Genomic DNA, 21,817 nt, shown 5'->3' with positions numbered 1-21,817 from the left:
TTGCCTGGCAAGGAGTAGCAATGGTGCTCCTTCCTTATATCAAGATGCAAAGGATTGGACTTTAGTTATTGTGACATAGGAGGCATCTTTAGGAGAAAAAAATGCACCAATAACTAATTACATTTCTAATGTTTTGTTGACTGTTCTTGACATCCAGTGGCCTAAACCAAATTGTTATTCCTAATGAGAGGAAAACCAGAGAACCTATGTGTTAACTCTATATTTGACATTTTGTTGAATGGACCTGTTCAGTTGGGAATAACCAATAGGATTCCAAGCAATAGCTGGCCTTGATACCTAGCAGTAGTTTTAGTTCAGGGGATGGAGAGAGGGGGCTTAACTTTTCCCCCAGTGGTAATCAGTAAGAAATAACACAATTTGGGGGAAAGGGTCAGAACGAAATAAATCCATAGAATGAATGTTATACACTTTTGTAATCTTTGTATTCCAAACCCTTTTTGATACAATTATTATTATTATTATTATTATTATTATTATTATTTATTATATTTCTTACCCGCCTCTCCTCATGGTTCGAGGTGGGTTACAAAACAATAAAAATACATAAAAAAGCACAGCAAAAACACTACAAGTACACACACTAAAACATACCTCCATAAAAGTTACACACCAAAACGTATTTCTACAAAATACATAATAAAACACATAAAACAGAGTTCAAACAAAGGAGATTTAAAATTCATGTTTAAATTCTGTCTGGGTAGGCCTACCAGAAGAGATAAGTCTTCACATGGTTTTTAAATTCCTTCAGCTCATTTAGCTGTCGGAGTTCTTCCGGCAGGTTGTTCCACAGACTTGGGGCAGCCTATGAAAAGGTCCTCTGGGTGGTAGTTGCCAGTCGGGTTCTTGCTGGCTGGAGCAGACACCCCCCAAAAGATTGAAGTGTGTGGGTGGATTATATGGGAGAAGGCAACCCTTTACATAACCTGGACCCAAACCATATGGCAGTTAGGGCTGCTTAACCTTTCTTTCTCTTATAAAATCCTAAGGGATGGGGCTCAAAGTCATCTCCCTATTTGTAACTATTGCCAAAATCACAGTTGCTTTGACTTCTGAGCAGAGCTTTAAAAGGCTAACATTTTTGGACTACAACCCTCAGAACTTCTAGAAGCCATAACAGTTGAGTTCTTGTGGGAGTTGCAGTCTGGACGTGGCTTCTCCCAAGCTCTGGTTGTAGGGAAAGTTTTGAGGATGGGTAGGGATGCTGCCAGGTGTCCTGTTCTTCTTTTTATAGAAACTTTTTTTCTCTTTTTCATACCACAGCAGTCCAGCATTCAATGAAACGCACAGTGCTCAAAACTGGTGAGTAGAAGCCCAGTATGGACTGAAAGGCAGAAGTGGTGGTGAGATGAGGGGTTGACAGAAATATCTAGAGTCTGCTGGAGGGGCTGCCATTCCTGCGGAAAAGGCCAAGTGCTTTGGGCTCTTTCTCTTGTTGCTTGAGCACCTAGAATTAATTTTAAGAACGGAGGGGGCATTGAGGATGCCAGGAAAATTATGGTGAATTTTGCATACCTGCATGTATATTTTTACAAACAGTAAGCTAAACACTAAAAAAGAATGCAGTTAACAAGAGGTAGAAGAATAGTATCAAAAACCAATATTACCAATGTGATTACTGTGCAAATACGAGATTACACTGGCCAACAGACATTTTGGTGTCTCATGTTAGCCCTGTTTCTGGGTATATTTCAACTGCAGATTCCAAAAATGGTACAAGTTTCCCCCTGTCAGCTCTAGTTTTTGAGATAAAGAAATATGCCATATACCAGTCACCAACTGCTTGCCCATAGAAAACCATGATAATCATATCTGAGAAACTAGAGCTGATGCGGTTTATCCAGTGCAATTTTCTGAATAAGTGCCCAAAATGCCAGAAACAGTCCCCAAAACCAAGACACCAAGATTTTTTTTGTTGGGCTGTGTGATCAATGAAATATTACAAAAATATGTAATGCACTGAATTAATATATATGTAATAACCTACCGAGCTGGGCTAAACAAGGACCCTACTGAATGGTAGCTCTTCAGGAGGCTCAACTACAGAGTCTTGAGGGTCCTGATCTCCCCCCCCCCCCCCATTTTCCTGTTTCAGCTCTGTGTTTGATGCTTAGGATTAGAAAGGATTGTGAATTTTTATTCTGAATGTTATAAAGGCATGTGAGAGCATTTTGCTTAATGTATTAAAGCAAGTGTGTAAAGAACATGTAGCTTTCCATGTGTTTTCCCCTCCTTCCCCCTCCTTTGGCGGTATTGGATAACATCTGATAAAAGTTTTCATTCAGAAGCATCTTGAGATCACATGTTGCTGACCCTCTGTCCTTAAACTGGATTTCTCTTGGTCTTGGATTCTGATTTTCAGAGGCCTTTTTGGTCTCTGGAGAAGCAGTTTCTGGTTTCTTTGCATTCTGGTTACAGTGCTAATATAACATCAGGAATAGAAAGTTGCATTAAGAAGTACAAGATGAGTACTTCTTTTGAAGAACTGAAATTTTTGAGCTAAATTTGCAGGGAAGGAGGAAATGATGACAAAAAGCCAGTTTTTATACATATCTAGGCCTCATATCAATTGGAGAGAGTGCCAAAAGGGTTAGCTAAAGGTGTCATAGAAGAGGCAGGTGAAGATGAAGTAAAGTAATCTGTATTTATTGCTTCAGTGCACAATCCGTATTGAGGCATACAGACCACACCCACAAAAATAATGAATTATTATTGTTTCCACATTAAGCAGAATTCCAGGCAAAATCATCAGAAAGGGGTGAGTAGGTAGAGATGGTTTTTAAAGAACAAGAGTCTCTTGGAAATACAGCAGAGTTTGAGAAACAGCTTGAGAAACAGATCATGAAAGGGCAGAGTTTTGTTAAAGGCGTATCTCAGCTTTTCACTTTGCTTCTTTCTTCTCTCCCTCCCCTCTCCCCATCTCCTATTTCTTTTTTGTAGTATCGCAGAGGGCAAAGTGGCCTTGCAGTACATGACTCCTGTCATCCTCCTCCTTTTTGCACTGGCGCTCTATCTGCATTCCCAGCAGGTGGAGTCCACAGCCCGTCTAGACTTCCTCTGGAAACAACAGGTAGTTGAAAGTGGGTCAGGAGAAGTAAGGATTGTGGTGGAGATGGGTCTTGGATGGGTTTGAGGCCTTATGGTGTCAAATAATCCTCAAGTAATCTGGGAGTTTGTGATTTCTTCTGGTTCACCAGTTTCTCCATCCAAGAGAATTGTTATCTTCATAGCTAAAAGGCAGACAGCAATTTCCTATAAATGCTAGTTCTTGTCAAGCTGTAAAAAAAGGAGAATGATCTTCCTGAGTTTGTAGATGAATTCCTTCTTTTAAAAGTCGAATGCATGTGGGCCTGTACACATATAAACCAGCATTTTTGAGGGGCTAAATCTTTTAGAGGAGCTCCCAGTGGTGCAGTGGGTTAAACTACTGAGCTGCTGAACTTGCTGTCCAAGAAGTTGGCAATTTGAATCTGGGGAGTGGGGTGAGCTCCCGCTGTTAGCCCCAGCTTCTGCCAACCTAGCAGTTCAAAAACATGCAAATGTGAGTAGATCAATAGGTACTGCTCCAGCGGGAAGGTAGGGGTGCTCCATGCAGTCATGCTGACCACATGACCTTGGAGGCATCTATGGAGGATGCCAGCTCTTCGGCTTAAAAATGTAGATGAGCACCACACCCCAGAGTCAGACACGGCTGGACTTGATGTCAGGAGGAAACCTTTACCTTTACTAAATCTTTTAGAGAGAGACAATGCATAAACAAAATTCTTTAACTATAGATATTAAGTTAATGCAATAAAACACACACCATAGACCAGGGCTTCTTAAACTTTTCCCACTTGCCACCTCTGAGAAATGCTTCCATGGCCCCAAGTATATAGGTATACAAAATAGGTGTAAAAAGCAAACATTTACTGAAATAATTTAGTATTTGCAAACCTTGCTAAATAGGCTGATTTTCCTTTTTATGAAATACAACTGAGGTATTTTTTGCAGAGTCCACTGTAGCATATTGATGCTAACAGGTTTCTGTAAATAGGTAGTGTTCAGAAACTTTTTACTGTTGCCAATTTTTTCCACAACAGTGACCTAAGGGGACCACATTTGGGTTCGAAGCTCACTGTTTAAGAAGCAGTGCCATAGATCACTAGCAGAATGATCATCTACCCCTTGTCACATTAGCTCTGACTAATAAACCTATTCAGGGTGGCAGGAATTAGCTGCCTTACAGGCAGTGGCTCTGAAGAATCCTAATTTAATCTGTAAAAACTAAACGTTAACCAGATGAAACAGAAGAATCATCCTTCCAAAACACCTTCCTCAAATCTAGCCAGTTATGATGCTGAGGAATTTCTAGAAATAATGCAAGAGGCATATAAAAAGGTAAAGGTTTCCTCCTGACATTAAGTCTAGTTGTGTCCAATTCTAAGTGTTGGTGCTCATCTCCATTTCTAACATGAAGAGCTGGCATTGTCTATAGACTCCTCCAAGGTCATGTGGCCAGCATGACTGCATAGTCATCCATCCATGCTCTTCCATTACCCAACTCAAAATAATAGTTTATTATCAACTACAAATCCACACCGTTATGAGACGAGGGCCCAAAACTGTTGGTATATATAGATAGAAAGGGTTAGCTACTGGCCTATAGATATGTGTGTATGCAACACTCAGCTGCAACCACAAAAGGGAAATATAGAGATAGAAAGGTACCTATTGATCAACTCACATTTGCATGTTTTCAAACTTCTAGATTGGCAGAAGCTGGGCCTAACAGTGGGAGCTCACCCCGATCCCCAGATTCAAACCGCCAACCTTTTGGTCAGCAAGTTCAGTAGCTCAGCAGTTTAACCCGCTGTGCCACCAGAGGCATATACACAATTCTAAAGAATACAGAACCTAGGAATTTCTTTTGAATACCAGAATAGGATAGAGCTCATAGTCTTTCTATACAAAAATCCATTTCATGGTGCCCCATGTTTTGTTGATGTCATTAATAAAATTTAGGGGCTAGAATGATTTCTATTGATCTACAAATATGATGAAGATTTACCTTCTTCTTTCCTCTGGTGTAAAAGAAAAGGTTTCTCTCCCTTGTCACAAATTTCCAGGCTACAGGTGAGAAAGAAGAGATGGAAGAATTGCAGGCCTACAACCGCCGGCTGCTGCACAACATCCTGCCCAAAGACGTAGCCGCCCACTTCTTGGCTCGTGAGCGCCTCAACGATGAGCTGTACCACCAGTCATGCGAATGTGTGGCTGTCATGTTTGCCTCAATCAGCAACTTCTCCGAGTTCTACGTTGAGCTGGAAGCCAACAACGAGGGTGTTGAATGTTTGCGGCTGCTCAATGAAATTATTGCCGATTTCGATGAGGTGACTATGTGTCTTTGTCATACTGTATGTAAGCAGGAGGTACCAGAAGACTAGAGGCAAAATAATAAGGAAGTATTTCTCACTTAGAATAATAATAATAATAATAATAATAATAATAATAATAATAATAATAATAATAATAATAAAAAACTTTATTTATACCCCGCCACCATCTCCCCAACGGGGACTCGGGGCGGCTGACATGGGGCCATGCCCAGAGCAATACAATATAACAAAATATAAAACAACATAACATAGCACCATTAAAAATACAATAAATGATAATAGGCATTACATCAAGAAATCAAAAAACAGTAAAACAAGGGCAGGCCACATGAACACAAAGATAAAACCTGGAGTGAGAGGGACATAGGGGTACTCCACTGCGGGCAGGGACATATGGAAGGGTAATCTAGAGGATAGATGTTCGGGGTGGGAGTAACACAGAAATAACAGAAATTACTCACCAAAGGCACAGCGGAAGAGCCATGTTTTCAAGTCTCTCCTAAAAGCTAACAGCGTGGGAGCTTGCCTAATTTCAGTAGGTAGTGAGTTCCACAATCGGGGGGCCACAGCAGAAAAGGCCCTCTCCCTTGTACTCACAAGGCGGGCCTGGGATAAAGACAGTGGTGATAAAAGGGCCTCCCCGGATGATCGTAAAGATCGGGCAGGTTTATGGAAGGAAATACGGTCACGGAGGTAGGTGGGTCCCAAACCGTTTAGGGCTTTATAGATGATAGTCTGCACCTTGAATTGGGACCGGAAAATGAACGGCAGCCAGTGGAGCTCCTTAAACAGGGGAGTGGATCTCTCCCTGTAACTTGCCCCCGTTATTAATCTGGCAGCCGAGCGTTGGACCAATTGTAATTTCCGGGCCGTCTTCAAGGGAAGCCCCACGTAGAGCGCATTACAGTAGTCCAGTCTAGAGGTAACTAAGGCATGGACCACCGTGGTCAAATCAGACTTCACGAGGTATGGTCGCAGTTGGCGCACAAATTTGAGTTGTGCGAAAGCCCTCCCGGCCACCGCCGACACCTGTGCTTCAAGCATCAACGCTGAATCCAGGAGGACCCCCAAACTGCGGACCTGTGATTTTAGGGGGAGTGCAACCCCGTCCAGCACAGGTTGCCACCCAATACCCCGATCCGACGCACGATTGACCAGGAGGGCCTCTGTCTTGTCAGGATTGATCCTCAGCTTGTTCCTCCTCATCCAGTCCGCCACAGCGGCCAGGCACTGGTTCAGCACCCGAGGGGCTTCCTTGGAGTCAGGTGGAAAGGAGTAGTGGATTTGCGTGTCATCTGCGTAGAGATGGCAACGCCCTCCAAAACTCCGGATGACCTCTCCCAGCGGTTTCATGTAGATGTTAAATAGCATGGGGGATAAAATAGACCCCTGCGGAACCCCACAGGTCAATGGCCAGGGGTCCGAGCAGGTGTCCCCCAGCTTCACCATCTGGGAACGACCCTCCAGGAAGGACTGGAGCCACAGCAGAACCGTGCCCCCGAGCCCCATCCCAGAGAGCCTCCCCAGAAGGATACCATGGTCGATGGTATCGAAAGCCGCTGAGATGTCCAAGAGAACCAGCAGGGTCACACTCCCCCTGTCCAGCTCCCTGCGGAGGTCATCCACCAAGGCGACCAAAGCCGTCTCGGTGCTGTGCCCAGGCCTGAAGCCAGACTGCGAGCGGTCCAGAAAATCAGTGTCATCGAGGAACTCCTGGAGCTGCGTGGCAACCACCTGCTCCAGAACCTTGCCCAAAAATGGGAGGTTGGAGATTGGTCTGTAATTGTCACAAACCGATGGGTCTAGCGAGGTCTTTTTTAGTAACGGTTTTACCACCGCTTGCTTAAAACAGGATGGAAATGACCCTTGACCCAAGGAGGCATTTATTATAGCCACAAACCACTCCAACAACCCATCTTTGGCCAGTTTAACCAGCCAAGAGGGACAAGGATCCAGAGCACAAGTGGTCGCCCTCACAGACCCAAGAATCCCCTCCACGTCATCAGGAAGAACAAGCCGAAAAGAATCCCATAAGATCGAACCGACAGGTGCCTCGGTTACCTCCGCTGAAACCACAGTCAAGCTGGAGTCCAACTCACGACGTATCTGAGCAACTTTGCCTGCGAAATGGTGTGCGAAATCGCTACACCGAGTCGCCAAGTCATCGGGAAGCTCCTGGGCCTCAGGAGGCCGCAGGAGCTCCCCAACAACTCGGAAGAACTCCGATGGCCTGTTGGCTGCAGACGCTATGCGGGCAGTCGTAAAAACTTTCCTGGCTGCTCGCAGAGCCACGGAGTAAGCCTTAATAGCGGCTTTAGCCCGTGCTTGGTCGGACACATCCTGAGATTTCCTCCAGATGCACTCTAGTCCCCTCCTCGTGCGCTTCATCACGGCCAGCTCCTCAGTGAACCAAGGGGTTGATGTGACTCTACGCAGCGAGAGGGGACGTTCGGGAGCGATCGTGTCCAGTGCCCTTGCTAGCTCACTATTATAGTGATCAGCCAGGACATCAACAGGATCGCCAGTCTCCAGAACAGGAAGATCCCCAAGAGACCTCAGGAGTCCATCTGGATCCATCAGCCTCCTGGGGCGGACCATCTTAATGGGTCCACCACCCCTGCGGAGGTTAGAAGACACGGCGAAACTTAAACAGATCAGATGATGGTCAGACCATGACAATGGAAGGATGTTTTGTTCTTCCACTCAGACTGTCCCACCGTCCACAATGAAGACAAGGTCCAACGTGTGTCCCGTCTGATGTGTGGGCCTAGATATAACTTGAGTCAGCCCCATGGTCGTCATGGCAACCATGAAATCCTGAGCTGCACCTGTTAATGTGGTCTCAACATGGATGTTAAAGTCTCCCAAAACTATGAGTTGTTGGGAGACCAAGGCCGCATTAGAGACCACTTCTGCTAGCTCAGACAGGGAGACTGCTGGGTCGCGGGGTGGACGGTACACCAACAGAATCCCCAAGCTGTCTCGGGCTCCCACCTTCAGCAGGACACATTCGAACCTCGTAGATTGTGGAACAGTGCATCTGATCAGGGCGATGGACTGCCGGAAGATCACCGCAACTCCTCCTCCCCGCCCCTCAACCCTGGCCTGCTGATGGACCCCGAAACCCGGTGGACACAGCTGGGTGAGATTCACCCCACCCAGTTCATCCAACCACGTCTCGGTAATACATGCCAGATCCGCCCCCTCATCCAGGATCAAATCCTGGATGATAGCTCTGCTTGACAAAAATTGAAGGAGTATCTTCAATAGTGTGATGTTGTTTTTCTTCCTAACAACTCCTGCACCTACAAACATCAAAAAGTCAGTAAACTGTCTTTGTTGAATAGCTCTGGATTATGTATTCTTCCTTTGTTGATTTTTTAAAAAGTGAGCAATTGAATCCAAGTTTCCTGAATGGCTCCAGTAAACTCAGTAACAATGTGTATTGGGAGAGAGTATTTCGTTAACAGACTGTCACTTGTTAGATGCTTTCAGATGATTTTGGTTTATGCTTTGGATTTACTTGAGAAGATACTAGTATTATTATTGTTGTTGTTATTATTATTCATTTATATCCCGCTTTTCTCCCGTGAGTGGGATTCAAGTGGCGGTGTTTTGAGAGGACTTGTGAGTAGGCTGGTTGTCCGAATCTGGCTTCTCCTTGTGCTGGAATTGGTTGGCCTTCCCTTTTGCTCAGTTGGTGTCAGGAGATGATAAACATCTGTTAGAAGCGTTCTAATGATCATGGTTTTGAGATTGAAAGACTGACTTTTCCCAAATTTCTAGAGATTGTATGGGTACTAGAATTCCAGGATCCTCCCTTTTTTCTTTTAAAGGAAGAGTTTGCTCATTTGTGCAGTGAGGATAATTGCACTATGCAAACTATAGGACTCTACAGTAAGTCCCCCTCATCTATGGGAAATGCTGTTCAGATCGTAGTTACGTGAAATCGTAGATACAACCAAGCACCATTAAATTACATTTGGTCCATTAAATTACCCATTTGATTGTGTTAAAAGACCTATTGATATCTAGAGATATCCTCTCTATGAATTTGCTAACTCCTCCAGTGCAATTTCTGGGGGAAGCATACTTAGCTTGGTTGTTGTATGTTTTTCGGGCTATATGGCCATGTTCCAGAAGTATTCTCTCCTGACGTTTCACCTACATCTATGGCAGACATCCTCAGAGGTTGTGAGGTATGGAGAAAACTAAGCAAACTTTGCTTAGTTTTCTCCATACCTCACAACCTCTGAGGATGCCTGCCATAGATGTGGGCGAAACGTCAGGAGAGAATACTTCTGGAACATGGCCATACAGCCCGAAAAACATATAACAACCTTGTTATCCCGGCCATGAAAGCCTTCGACAACACATACTTAGCTTCCTACCAAATTCAAATGCAAGTAAAATGACTGGTATAGGTTTTGTGGCTCTTAATATACTAGTTATTAAGGCTTTCTTAGGTGTGACCTGGTGGAACCCAACCAAGCACGTTGCTGTCACATAGGTTTGCTGGTGGATCTATTGCTGTGGGAATGATAATCTATTTTCAATGTTATAACTACTACTCCATCTTATATAAAATACTGTCCTAGTGCTAAAGTTCTGTCAGGAGGGGAGTGCAGTCTGAGGAAGGCTCCTGTGCAACTTGGATCTGGAGAGATAAAGCTCTACCTCATACAGCAGTGGTTCCCAACCTTTGGGCCTCCAGGTGTTTTGGACTATAACTCCCACAGTTCCTAACAGCTGGTAAACTGTCTAGGATTTCTGGGAGTTGAAGTCCAAAACACCTGGAGGCCCAAAGGTTGGGAACCATTGTCATACAACAATGGATCCACTAGCTATCCCTGATTACAACAACAATAATAAATATTTTTGTGCATTGTGCTTATTATTGAATGCAAGATATGGCTTAACTAGCCAGCTAGCATCAGGAATGCTTCATGTAACAGAAAGGCAGCAAACCCGTTTGAAATATTTTCTAAAATATAATTTTGAGAGGGCTAGTGTGTATGCCTTTTTCCCAAAAGCACTCAGACCAGGTTGCATCTGGTATCGAAATAGTCTCAAATTGAAGGAGTTAACAGGGCCAGCATTTTAGCAAAACATTCCTATGTCTCTGGGGTGTTATGTAGTTACTGAGTTGTATGGCCGTGTTCTAGCATCATTTTCTCATGACATTTCACTTGCATCTGTGGCTGGCATTTTTAGAGGATCTGATGGTGATAAAACCACCATCTGATCTTCTGAAGATGCCAGCCACAGATGCAGGTGAAACGTCAGGAGAAAATGCTGCTAGAACACATGGCCATACAATCCAGAAATTACAAAATGCCCCAGTGATTCTGGCCATGAAAGCCTTCGACAGTACATTACTATGTTTTGTCAGACTATTCTCTAAGCCCTAAGCTTTCTCCAGCATAGGGCCCTCCAGACTTTTTGCCTGCAGTCTCATCACTCCCAAACACTTGTTGGCACTAATGGGAGTTTTGATTCAGAATGTTAGACAACAATACACTGGGGAAAACTGCAAATAGATTGCCTAAATTTAAACATTGGGAGGCTTTAAAATATAAAATATAAAAATAAAGTTTATTATTATTATTATTTAAAAGAAACAGTAGCAGACATTTTTCAAAGATAAGGATGGAGAAAGAAAATTCATAGAAAGGTGAAGGCAGCATAATGTTAAAATGGGACGGAAGAGGTTTCCTGATTCAGGGTAATATACTTGGTTTGAGTGCTGCATTAAATTCCAGGAAACCAGGGTTTGAATATCTGCTTGATCATGGATACACAATGTGACAGTGTGACGCACAACCTCCGAGCCAATCTTGCCAAGAAGACCTCATGACAGGGTTGTCTTAGAGTTGCTGTAAGTTGGAAACAGCTGGAGGGCACAAAACAAGAACAACAACCACCATCCTGAGCCTCCTTTGCAGCTGACATAGACATGTGAACCATTGCACTGGGAGCTATCTCTGTTGGCAGCTTTCTTTTCCACCACTTCTGCCTTGAGGCTTAAAAAAATGTCTAGAAGTATGTGGCCACTGTATTATTTTAAACTTTCATTTAAAAAGAAAATCCTGCAAGGCATTTCCAGAGATTTAGCAGGAGGTTGTGGTGATGGTTCTTGGCAAGTTGTGGGGAGTCCAGTGACGAGTGTCCACAGGCAAGCTTCTACATCAGTCTACCAAATCAAGCATTTTCCCCTTTGCCCCCAGGATGTTTGGGGAGAGAAAAAAGGTGCAACTGTGGAATAGCTCCTTCCTCCTAAAAACATTGTTTTCATTACCAAGGGAATTTTCTATAGTGACCTCCATGAAAAACATGATTGTGCTATTCTGATGGATTGAGATGTAGTTCTGGGGTGGGAAGGTTTTTTTGGGGGGGTTGCATTTCCCAAATTGCTTGGAATTTTCTTCCAAAGGAGAGCTTTTTTCATTCTCTGGGATTTTTTTTTTCATGTCAGGAGCTACTTGAGAATTTCAAGTCACTTCTGGTGTGAGAGAATTGGCCGTCTGCAAGGACGTTGCCCAGGGGACTCTCCGATGTTTTACCATCCTGTGGGAGGCTTCTCTCATGTCCCCACATGGGAAGCTGAAGCTGACAGATGGGAGCTCCCCATGCTCCCCAGATTCAAACTGCTGACTTTTCAGTCATCAGTTCTGCCAGTACAAGGGTTTAACCTATTCTGTCACCGGAGGCTCTTATGCTCTGGTATCATCTACTACAGTAGTCTTAGTAGATCATAATCTAAACATGAGTCAACAGAGTGATGCAGCAACTAAAATAGCCAATGGAATTCTAGGCTATATTGATAGGAGTACAGTGTTGAGATCAAGTGACGTCATGGTGCCCCTCTATTCTGCATTAGTCAGACCTCACCTGGAATACTGTGTCCAGTTTTGGGCCCCAGAATTCAAGGGGGATATTGACAAATTGGATGGTGTCCAGAGAAGGGCCTCATGATCGCCTCTGTTCCTTGGCTCAAATTTACTAAGGAACAGGCAGGACCAATGGTTTGATGTTTCCAAACCTTTCCAAGAAATAGAGCAGCAAATTGAAATGAGTGACACTCAAAGGCGGACAGTTTATTTTGGCACAAGATAAAATCCCATAAGCACACCCCCTCACCACCACTGATACCCCCAATACTATAACAATAAATGAAGTACAATGGCTAAGAATTAGCTGCCCTTTCATAACACCCAAAGCATGCTATCACAGGGACTGCCTCGCATTACCTAGGGGTAGGGATGGTAATTCTTCCACAGTGCCCTGGAGTGACGCTATTCTGGGGCATAATGGGAATATCAGCCACATGTTAAAGGGGAGTTGGTGTTGTTCTCCCACCTTACATAGCATTGGTTATGGGATCTGCTGCAGAATGGAATGTGTGGCTTGCTGAATGGCCCTGTCCTGGATCATCACTGTCTGATTATGGCTCTTTCCGTAGATAAGTGTTGGGGCAGAATAGTATCTGCTGTTTGGAGATACAATAAACCCTCGGTATCTGTTACGGTTTGGTTCTAGGACACCTCAGCACACACCTCATGGATACCTAAATCTGTGGATACCCAAGTCACCCTATATACCATAGCATGTTAAAACTGTGTCCCTTATATAAATGGCCAAATCAAGGCTTGCTTTTTGGAATTAAAAAAAAATCAAACTGGATGGTTGAATCTGTGGATGCAAAATTTGTGGATACGGAGGGATAACTGTATTTTTAAAAGCAGGGATGCAAAAAGGTCCCTTCTGGCTTAATCTAAACAGATCTTTTCTTCTGCCCATAGATCATTAGTGATGAACCTTTCAAGCAGCTGGAGAAGATCAAGACAATTGGCAGCACCTATATGGCAGCTTCAGGGCTGAATGACAGCACCTATGACCGTGAAGGGCGCTCCCATATCACAGCTCTGGCCGACTATGCGATGCGACTCATGGAGCAGATGAAATACATCAACGAGCACTCTTTCAACAACTTCCAAATGAAAATTGGTTAGTAGGCTCTGGGGGCTGTGGTTGAATCGGTGGGAGTCTCATATACTACTTCATCATATTGAACCAGCTCAAGTGTTTGGTAGAGAAGGTTTATCATAGAGCTCAGTCATTTCTGTTTTGAAATCAAATGGATGATTTTTCTACCTTCATCACACTGTTAAATCTATCAATTTTACTCAGTTGTACACATTCGTCTTCAGTTGATTTACCATCACTCTGCATATTTGACCCTGTTATTTGTTGAAAAAACCCTCATCTCTTTGAAATCTTATGGTGGACATTGCATGCAACGAGGTTAGGGAGATGTAGGTTTTTCCCACTTTTTTTACAGCTTTAGACTTAAAGACACACTACTGTGGAATATTAAGGGTTGAGTCCATAAAATAGTAAGAATATATTAGAATATGCTGCCTTGGAATGTGTTGAAAACTCTTTCTTTGGATGAACACTTTTATTATATACTAGCTTGGGTATCCAGTGATGCCCGGGTTATTTGAAAAGGGCATATTTTGTTTTGGGATGTTTGATAATATCAATTTGGTAATTTATTACACTATTTATTAGAAAAAGCCAGTCTTTTCTTTTGTTATTTTTGAATGCTCCCATTAGAAGGGGCATGTGGATGAAGTACAGCTGCCAAAATTGTGGGTCAATCACCCCGAAACCCCACCAGTATTCAGAGTTGGCCACATTGTGTCTGTGTGACAAGTGTAATCCAGATCTGTCATTGGTGGGGTTCAGAGGGCTCTCTGGATAAGGGTGTACTACAACTCCCATATTCCAAGGTCAATCACCCCCAAACTCTGCCTGGATTCACAGTTAGCCATGTTGGGTCTGTTTTCCAAGTTAAGTCCAGATCCAACGTTGGCTGGGTTCAGTGCTCTCTGGATGTAAGTGAACTATAACTCCCCAAAATTAAGGTCAATTCCCCCAAATCTCTCCAGTATATTTAGTTGGTCAGGGGGCATCTCTGTGCCAAGTTTAGTCCAAGTTGGTCATTCATAGGGGTCATGGTGTTCTGTTGAAGTCAGATCCAAAGCAGGTGAAAGTACTGCAAATCTCATCATCCATGATCCATCCGTGGTCAAGAAGGCAGAATGGGGTTGGACTGGGGGGGCGGGGGGGGGACCCATTAAAGGAACAACCAGAGGCCACCCGCCGCTTCCCATACTTTTCCTCAGAGGAGCATTTCCACAAATTGGCTAAACGCATCATTTTAATCATGAGAGCAACGAATGCCACCACATTATAGAACTGGCTATTCTGCCCATCTACATCTGGATCATGTCCCAAGAATCCACTTCCCAACCACCTCCTGAAACGTATGAAAAGAAAGCTGTTCCCAACACTTTAGACACAGAAAGAATGCTCTGCCCTACACTTGAACCCAACCTAATGTGATGAATACCATGGTTACCACTTCTGAAGTCTAGGACTCAGTGGAATTTAGTAAATGTGATGAAGTGGATCATCACGTTAAAGAGCAGATAAGTGATCTCAAGATTGAACGACTAAGACCATTTTCTCTCCCTTCCCCACATCCTGACATATTTTATTTTTTCCTCCCATAGGACTAAACATTGGGCCAGTGGTGGCAGGGGTGATTGGAGCCCGAAAACCACAGTATGACATCTGGGGCAACACCGTGAATGTCTCCAGCCGTATGGATAGCACTGGTGTCCCTGACCGCATTCAGGTGAGAACAGCTGTTTTGACTATGATTGCCATTATCTTGCAACCTCAAGCCGCTTTAAATCTCCTTGTGGAGAGAAAAAGTGCGGTATAAAAAACACAGTCATAATGATAGTGATAATAATAACAATAACGATATGCATATTTCCGCAAATAGTTACATCCCCAGCGGGGGGCGGGGGGGCGGGAGGGAGACATTCCAACCCCCATACATACAAATATCCATAGCTTGGGTCCAAATACTTCAGAAAATTAGAGTTTGGAGCTTTTAAAGACTTTTCTAAATGATGGCAACCTAAAGATGACACTATTCTGGGATTATCTCAGCAAAGATTTGTTTGGAGGCTTGCCTTTGCCTTCCTGTGAAAGTGTGTGACTTGCCCAAGATAACCTCATGAGTTTCTATGACTGAGCATGGATTTGAACCCTGGTCTCCTGGAGTGCTAATCCAGTACTCAAATCACCACTGTCCACATCAATTTACTTGTTAAAAATAGTGGGGTTCCTATTACTCTTCATAATGTTTAAAAGGCAATCTTTTACAAATTGTTCATTGCTATGGGTCGTTACTTCTTAAGTTTTTAAGGGAAAGGCATACAAACTTGGGGAAAATGTCAAACTGCTTCACAGCACCCTAGAATGCTATTTAAAAGAACTCTTAAGAGTAACTTGATAACTTTATTAATACCCTAATAATATAATTTAAATTTTATAACCCGCCCCCCACTCTCTGCCACCAATTGCTCTGTCTTTAAAATAGTATCTAGTTGCCTAGAAACTGTTATAGGCTGTTACCTGCAACTTGTTGTCACTTATTTATAACATGTTCTGGGAGGAACAGATAGATTTTTACATAGTGCTAGAAAGATGACAATATTGCTTGCAGGCACATATTCTGAGGAGTATATTTTGTAAACATGGGGTCACCACAGAACAGGCCTTTTCTCAAGCTGCCAATCTAAGCTTTTTCTAAAGTCTGGGGTAACATACATTGAAAAATACCTGCAGCTGGAATACTTGGATGAGGTGGAGGGCTTTAGCTCATTCTTCCACTCCAGTAGTTCTCAACCTGTGGGTCCCCAGGTGTTTAAATCTACAACTCCCAGAAATCCCAGCCAGTTTACCAGCTGTTAGGATTTCTGGGAGTTGAAGGCCAAGACATCTGGGGAGCCACAGGTTGAGAACCACTGTTCCACTCCCATCCCGCCTTGTAAGCTAGTGGGGACCATGGTTAAATATAAAGTTAAGTGGAGGATCTGTCTTCCTTACTCTCGCACTGATCGTCCTCTTCTTCTAGATTTTTCTGTCAGTTATTTTGGGAGGGGGATTTGGGGGTGGTGGAGAGTAGGAGCTGTTATCCATCTCTGGAGGAAGCTTCTGCAAAAAAAAAAGAGGGGTAATTTATGTTGTTAATCGTTATTTGTTGTAAGCTGCTTTGGAAACAATACTCTTGTCTGGAGTCATATATTTCCAATAACTATACTATGGAGGATTGTATCACTAGAGCTCCCCCTCTTGACGATTTTACCAAAGTCTTGGTGCATTAGGAATATAAGAGCTCCTTTGCCAGATCAGACCAGGAGTCCAACTCAACAGGTATCATGTTTCCAGTGTACCCCTCAAGATGTTAATGACAAATTCATACATAGCACAAAATGACAATATCCCTTGTCTGGAGATAGAATGCCTCTGAATATGGCATTCTGCAAATCTGACTTGTTTCTTCAAGCCATCCAATTTAGTGGTAGCCACTGCATAGTAGTTGTACTGGGGCAGCCTTTTACCAACCTGCCATCATTCATACATATTGGACTTTGTAGAAGACTGGAGTAGAATCAGACCCTGGAATGTAATAGTTTAGAAGTTTTGGGAGAGCTAGGCTTGAGACCCCATAAATGATAACCATGGGACCGGTGCAATGTTTAATATGTTTAATGTTCATGTTATGATGTTTCCTTGCATAATTTTAATGGGTTTAATTCATATTTATATATTATTGATTTAATTATGTTATGTATGTATATATGTATGTTCGGCATTGAATTTTTGCCATTTTTTCATGTTGTACATGCTCTGAGTCCCCCAGGGATGAGAAGAGCAGTATAGAAATGCAATAAGTAAATCAAATAATAAAACTTGATGGGTGGCTTGACCTACTTCACAAGGTGGCTGCTTGTTGGGGGTTTGAATATGTGGAGTTGGAGCACTGTGGACTCCCATCTTGAGTTCATTGCAAGAAAGGTGGGATTAAAATATAATGAATGGTTAGATGAAACGTTAAGGGCACCTTCCACTTGAGGCTAGGTCTTTCCGCTTACTGTAACAAAAACCTCTGCCTGTCTTCTTTTTTCTAGGTGACAACTGACCTCTATCAGGTATTGGCAGCCAAAGGTTACCAGCTGGAGTTTCGTGGAGTTGTCAAAGTCAAAGGCAAAGGCGAGATGACCACCTATTTCCTGAATGGTGGCCCTACCAGTTAGCCTTTGCTGCCAAGGGACCTATTAAGCTGGTCTTAGGCAGTGTGGGGTCAATTGGTTCGTTCCCTTTTTCTTTCTCTTGCTCTGTTTGCTCTGGATTTCAGACATACCCTCCTAAAATGCTGAGGGGGGAAAGAAGGCACCCTACAACCTCCAAAGTAGGTTTCGTCTGTGGTGTTGGAAGGAGAGGAACTGTCAGGGGTCACTTTACACCCGAAGAGACTTATTTTTTATTTATTGGGAGCAAAAGCCTACCTTACAGCATCCCCTTTTGGGTCCTGCGTGGGCACTGATTTGTAAGTAAGGGAAAGAAATCCATTACTGCAAACCTTCTGCTTCTCCTGGGATGAACTGAAGAACTTGGCAACAGGAACCTGCAGCAGGACTTTTAAGACCTTGCCTGTTCATATTTGTGGATCCAGAAAGCGGATGTTTGGTTTTATTGTTTGTATGGGGGTGGAGAGGGTTTTGTCCTTCTCCCATTCTCTTGGCCAACATTGCCTGGATGTTTTTGAGAGGTGCCCTTTACCCAGACTTTCAGAAAGAGACGCAGCACAGTCCTGGCGGGGAAGCGGCTTGCCTCCCACCCAACACGTCTCGATTGTGGTGTCCCTCCCTTCAGAAGAGCCACTTTGCCTCTGACTCTTTGTTTCTCTCTTTGACACATACGCACATTCACTGTGACATTTGGGGATGTGCCTCTTCTTTTGTAGCAAGGGGTCGTTGTTCCTGGGGGTACAGTTCTCATTTGCCAAATTATTTAGTCTGAAGGACCTGTGGTGACAAACACTGGGAGTGTACCCCAAGAAAAAGGGGCCTTTGGGTGGCATTGGTGGTTTTGATGCCAAAGAGTAGGCAGGGAGTGGGCTTGGTTCCCTCCACTTCCCCTGCCATATCTTCTCCCATACTTACTTTGAAAGAGTTACTGCTTTGGGCTCCAATGCCCCAAATTCCCCACAGCCAGCATACTTGGGGATTTGTAGTCCAAAAAGTAACATTCTCTTTCTCTCCGTGGCAGAATGAAAGAAGTGTACCCACGCCATGGAGAGACAACTTGCCTTAGTTTCCTAACATTAGGGGAATGTGGTTTTGTCTGTATCCCCATTTTTCCACCTTCCTGTAGAAAGGAGCCTCTTTCTCGTTATGAGAGCCCACCAAGAAAAGAATTAGCTGTTTTTTCGCAGGGGCTCTGTCCTGAAAATGGAAGTGGGAGCAAGCTTCTTCCTTTCATTATGGTCCTTTTGTTACTATGTGCCAAGTCTCCCTCCTCTGCCCATAAGATTTCTCTCATTGGTCTTCACCTCAAATGGTTTGTCCCTCTGGACTCAATTTCTTTCAGGGTGGAAGGAGATGGGGTCAGGGAGGGGAAATCCTCCATTTTTAAAATATATGTTTACAAACACATTTGTTCCAGAACAGTTCTTATACTTTCCCTTTTTTCCTCCTATTCTCCCATTATCCGCTGAGATACTTGTATGAACTTGGAACAAGCTGGGGCCTGACTGCATTTGTGAATAGTTGCCCTGGACTCCATCAGTTGTGTAGAGCAGTGGTTCTCAACCTGTGGGTCCCCGGGTGTTTTGGCCTGCAACTCCCAGAAATCCCAGCCGGTTTACCAGCTGTTTCTGGGAGCTGAAGGCAAAAAATCTGGGAATCCATAGGTTAAGAACCACTGGTGTAGAGGAAGATGTGTGTGTGCATGTTAGAAAAACAGAACTTGGGGAAATTACATTTTAGGACTGCCTCTCACAGTCCTTCAGCCCATAACGCCAGTGGCTTGGGGCACCTGAGGTGTGCAGTCCAAAATCATTTTTCCAAGGAGAAAACAGGTAAGGCACTTCTCAGCAAAGAGCTATGTGTGAAATACAAGTTGAAGAGCATTTGGCAGTGTGAGTTCAAGAGAAGGAGATTCCTGCAGTCATGTTTTCAGCAGATTGAGGAGGTTCCATTTCTGTCTGAACAAGCCCCAGTCACCTTTCCGAGGTTTTAAATGCTTAAAAAAGCTCTGACTCTTTAGTGACAACAGACTGTGCGTAAAATGTACACGTGATGAGCACAGGTTTGGGGAAGGGCCACTATGTGTAGACATGGGGCAGATCTTACTAATGCAAGTTCACCATCAGAGCCTCCAGCCTGTGGCTGTGCAGAGAAAAGTGGCTTCGATTTTGAGAATGCTTTGTTTACTGATTGTTGCCTTGACTCTATTTATGGGTCAGCAGACATCTCTGATAGCAAAGATTTGTAGCCCATTTCGGTTCTGTCCGTGTTGTTTTCTCCCTTTTCTGGAGGAGATGACATTATGATGGCTGCAACAAATGTTTTCTTCCCCTGGAGGGGACCACCTTTGGCCCCTTTCCACTAATTTCAAGAGGACTCTATCTTTGTAGCAGCTCTGAACTGAGTGGATTGCAAGTATTTGTGCAGAAGAGACCCCTTCCTATTTTGAGGTTTCCATTGAATTTAATACTGTCAAAATTGCAACACTTGTCTCTCTCTCTCTCCCTTCTCCCCTTGCTTCCCACCTCATTTCCACATGTCAAGTGGGATTCTCATACTAAAACAGAGTTTCCTTAAAAACAAAGTTTATTTTGCTCAACTTCTTGCTAAAAGTGGCACCAGTCAGAAACATTCAAGCCATTGGAAAGCAAGATAAGTCTCTTTGTTGGGTCTCTGTTCTTTTTAAAGCAGATGAATGAAGGGGAAAACCAAGTGTTTTTAATGCAAAAAATAAATCCAAATTAAGTGACTTTTTTAAAGCAAGTTGGGGAAAAACTTTTTTAAAAAAAACATTCTTGATGGTTAAGAAAGCTATTTTATTGCTTTAAATGTTTTAACAGGAAAGTTGTTTTTTTTTTTTTTTTTTTTTTAATGGGCAGCAACTGCCCTGGTGCACAGCCTGTGCGTTATTGATGGGGATTTGCTATGGGGAAGGAGAAAGGGGATTGGGAGGGCACCATCCAATCCAGATTTCCCCATTCCCTTGACAGCTGGTCCTTAAATGGTTCAGTTGTATTCCTTGGGGGAGACATGTGAGTGGAGTGGGCGATATGGCACTTATTTGGTACTCTTTTTCTTTTGTGTGTGTGTACATATATATATAAATATATAAATATATAAATTATATATTAAAGATCACTTTCTATTACATGGTTTATTTCTTTTTCTTCTGTGGTAAAAGCAAAGTATTGTTGAAGGCTTTCATGGCTGGAGTCACTGGGTTGTTGTGAGTTTTCCAGGCTATATGGCCATGTTCCAGAAGCATTCTCTCCTGACATTTCACCCACATCTAAGACAGGCATCCTCAGAGGTTGTGAGATATATTGGAAACTAGCCTAGTGAAGTTTATATATCTGTGGAAGGTCCAGAGTGGGAGAAAGAACTCTTGTCTGTTGAAGGCCATTGTTGCAATTAATCACCTTGATTGGCATTTAAAGGCTGCTTCCTGCTTGGCGGAATCCTTTGTTGGGAGGTGTTAGCTAGCCCTGATTGATTCGTGTCTGGAATTCCTCTGTTTTCAGAGTGGTGTTCTTTATTTACTGTGTTCTTACCATACATCAAGGGAACCACTGATTGCATAGGTAAGCTGATAAAGAAACACAACCTACAAACTATCTACAGACCCACCAAGAAAATCCAACAAATGCTACGTTCAGCGAAGGACAAGAGGGATCCTCTCACCTCTGCAGGAGTCTACCATATACCCCATGTAGCTATGGACAAGTCTACATAGGGACCACCAAGTGCAGCATTGCCCAAACACAAATCTTTTTTCGATAGAGTTACAAGCTGGGTCGATACAGGGAATGCCGTGGATGTAAGATACCTGGATTTCAGTAAGGCCTTCAACAAAGTCCCGCACAACCTTCTGGAAAACAAACTAGTAAAATGTGGGCTAGACAAAACTACAGTTAGGTGGATCTGTAATTGGCTACGCAAATGAACGCAAAGGGTGCTCCCCAATGCGTCGTCTTCATCTTGGAAAGAAGTCACGAGTGGAGTGCCGCAGGGCTCCGTCCTGGGCCCGGTTCTGTTCAACATCTTTATTAACGACTTAGACGAAGGGTTAGAAGGCACGATCATCAAGTTTGCAGACGACACCAAACTGGGAGGGATAGCTAACACTCCAGAAGACAGGAGCAGAATTCAAAACGATCTTAACAGACTAGAGAGATGGGCCAAAACTAACAAAATGAAGTTCAACAGGGACAAATGCAAGATACTTCACTTAGGCAGAAAAAA

General features: G+C 43.5%; 1 protein-coding gene across 4 annotated transcripts in view; it reads left to right on the top strand.

The window, feature by feature from the left end:
- Positions 1–20,723, top strand: part of adcy6 (adenylate cyclase 6) — an 86,838-nt gene extending 66,115 nt beyond the window's left edge. For all 4 annotated transcript variants that reach the window (XM_008104027.2, XM_008104026.2, XM_008104028.3 and 1 more), the window contains exons 18-23: positions 1,285–1,323; positions 2,962–3,091; positions 5,130–5,393; positions 13,202–13,406; positions 14,981–15,105; positions 17,456–20,723. In XM_008104027.2, the coding sequence (XP_008102234.1) occupies positions 1,285–1,323; positions 2,962–3,091; positions 5,130–5,393; positions 13,202–13,406; positions 14,981–15,105; positions 17,456–17,581 (889 nt within the window). In that variant the 3' untranslated portion in view covers positions 17,582–20,723. The remainder of the gene's footprint in view (positions 1–1,284; positions 1,324–2,961; positions 3,092–5,129; positions 5,394–13,201; positions 13,407–14,980; positions 15,106–17,455) is intronic.
- Positions 20,724–21,817: the final 1,094 nt, after the last annotated feature.

This window comes from Anolis carolinensis, chromosome 2 (genome assembly GCF_035594765.1).
Source record: "Anolis carolinensis isolate JA03-04 chromosome 2, rAnoCar3.1.pri, whole genome shotgun sequence".
Taxonomy (NCBI): Eukaryota; Metazoa; Chordata; class Lepidosauria; order Squamata; family Dactyloidae; genus Anolis; species Anolis carolinensis.
The sequence above is the reverse complement of the archived record's forward strand: the minus strand, read 5'-3'. Positions and strand labels throughout refer to the sequence as shown.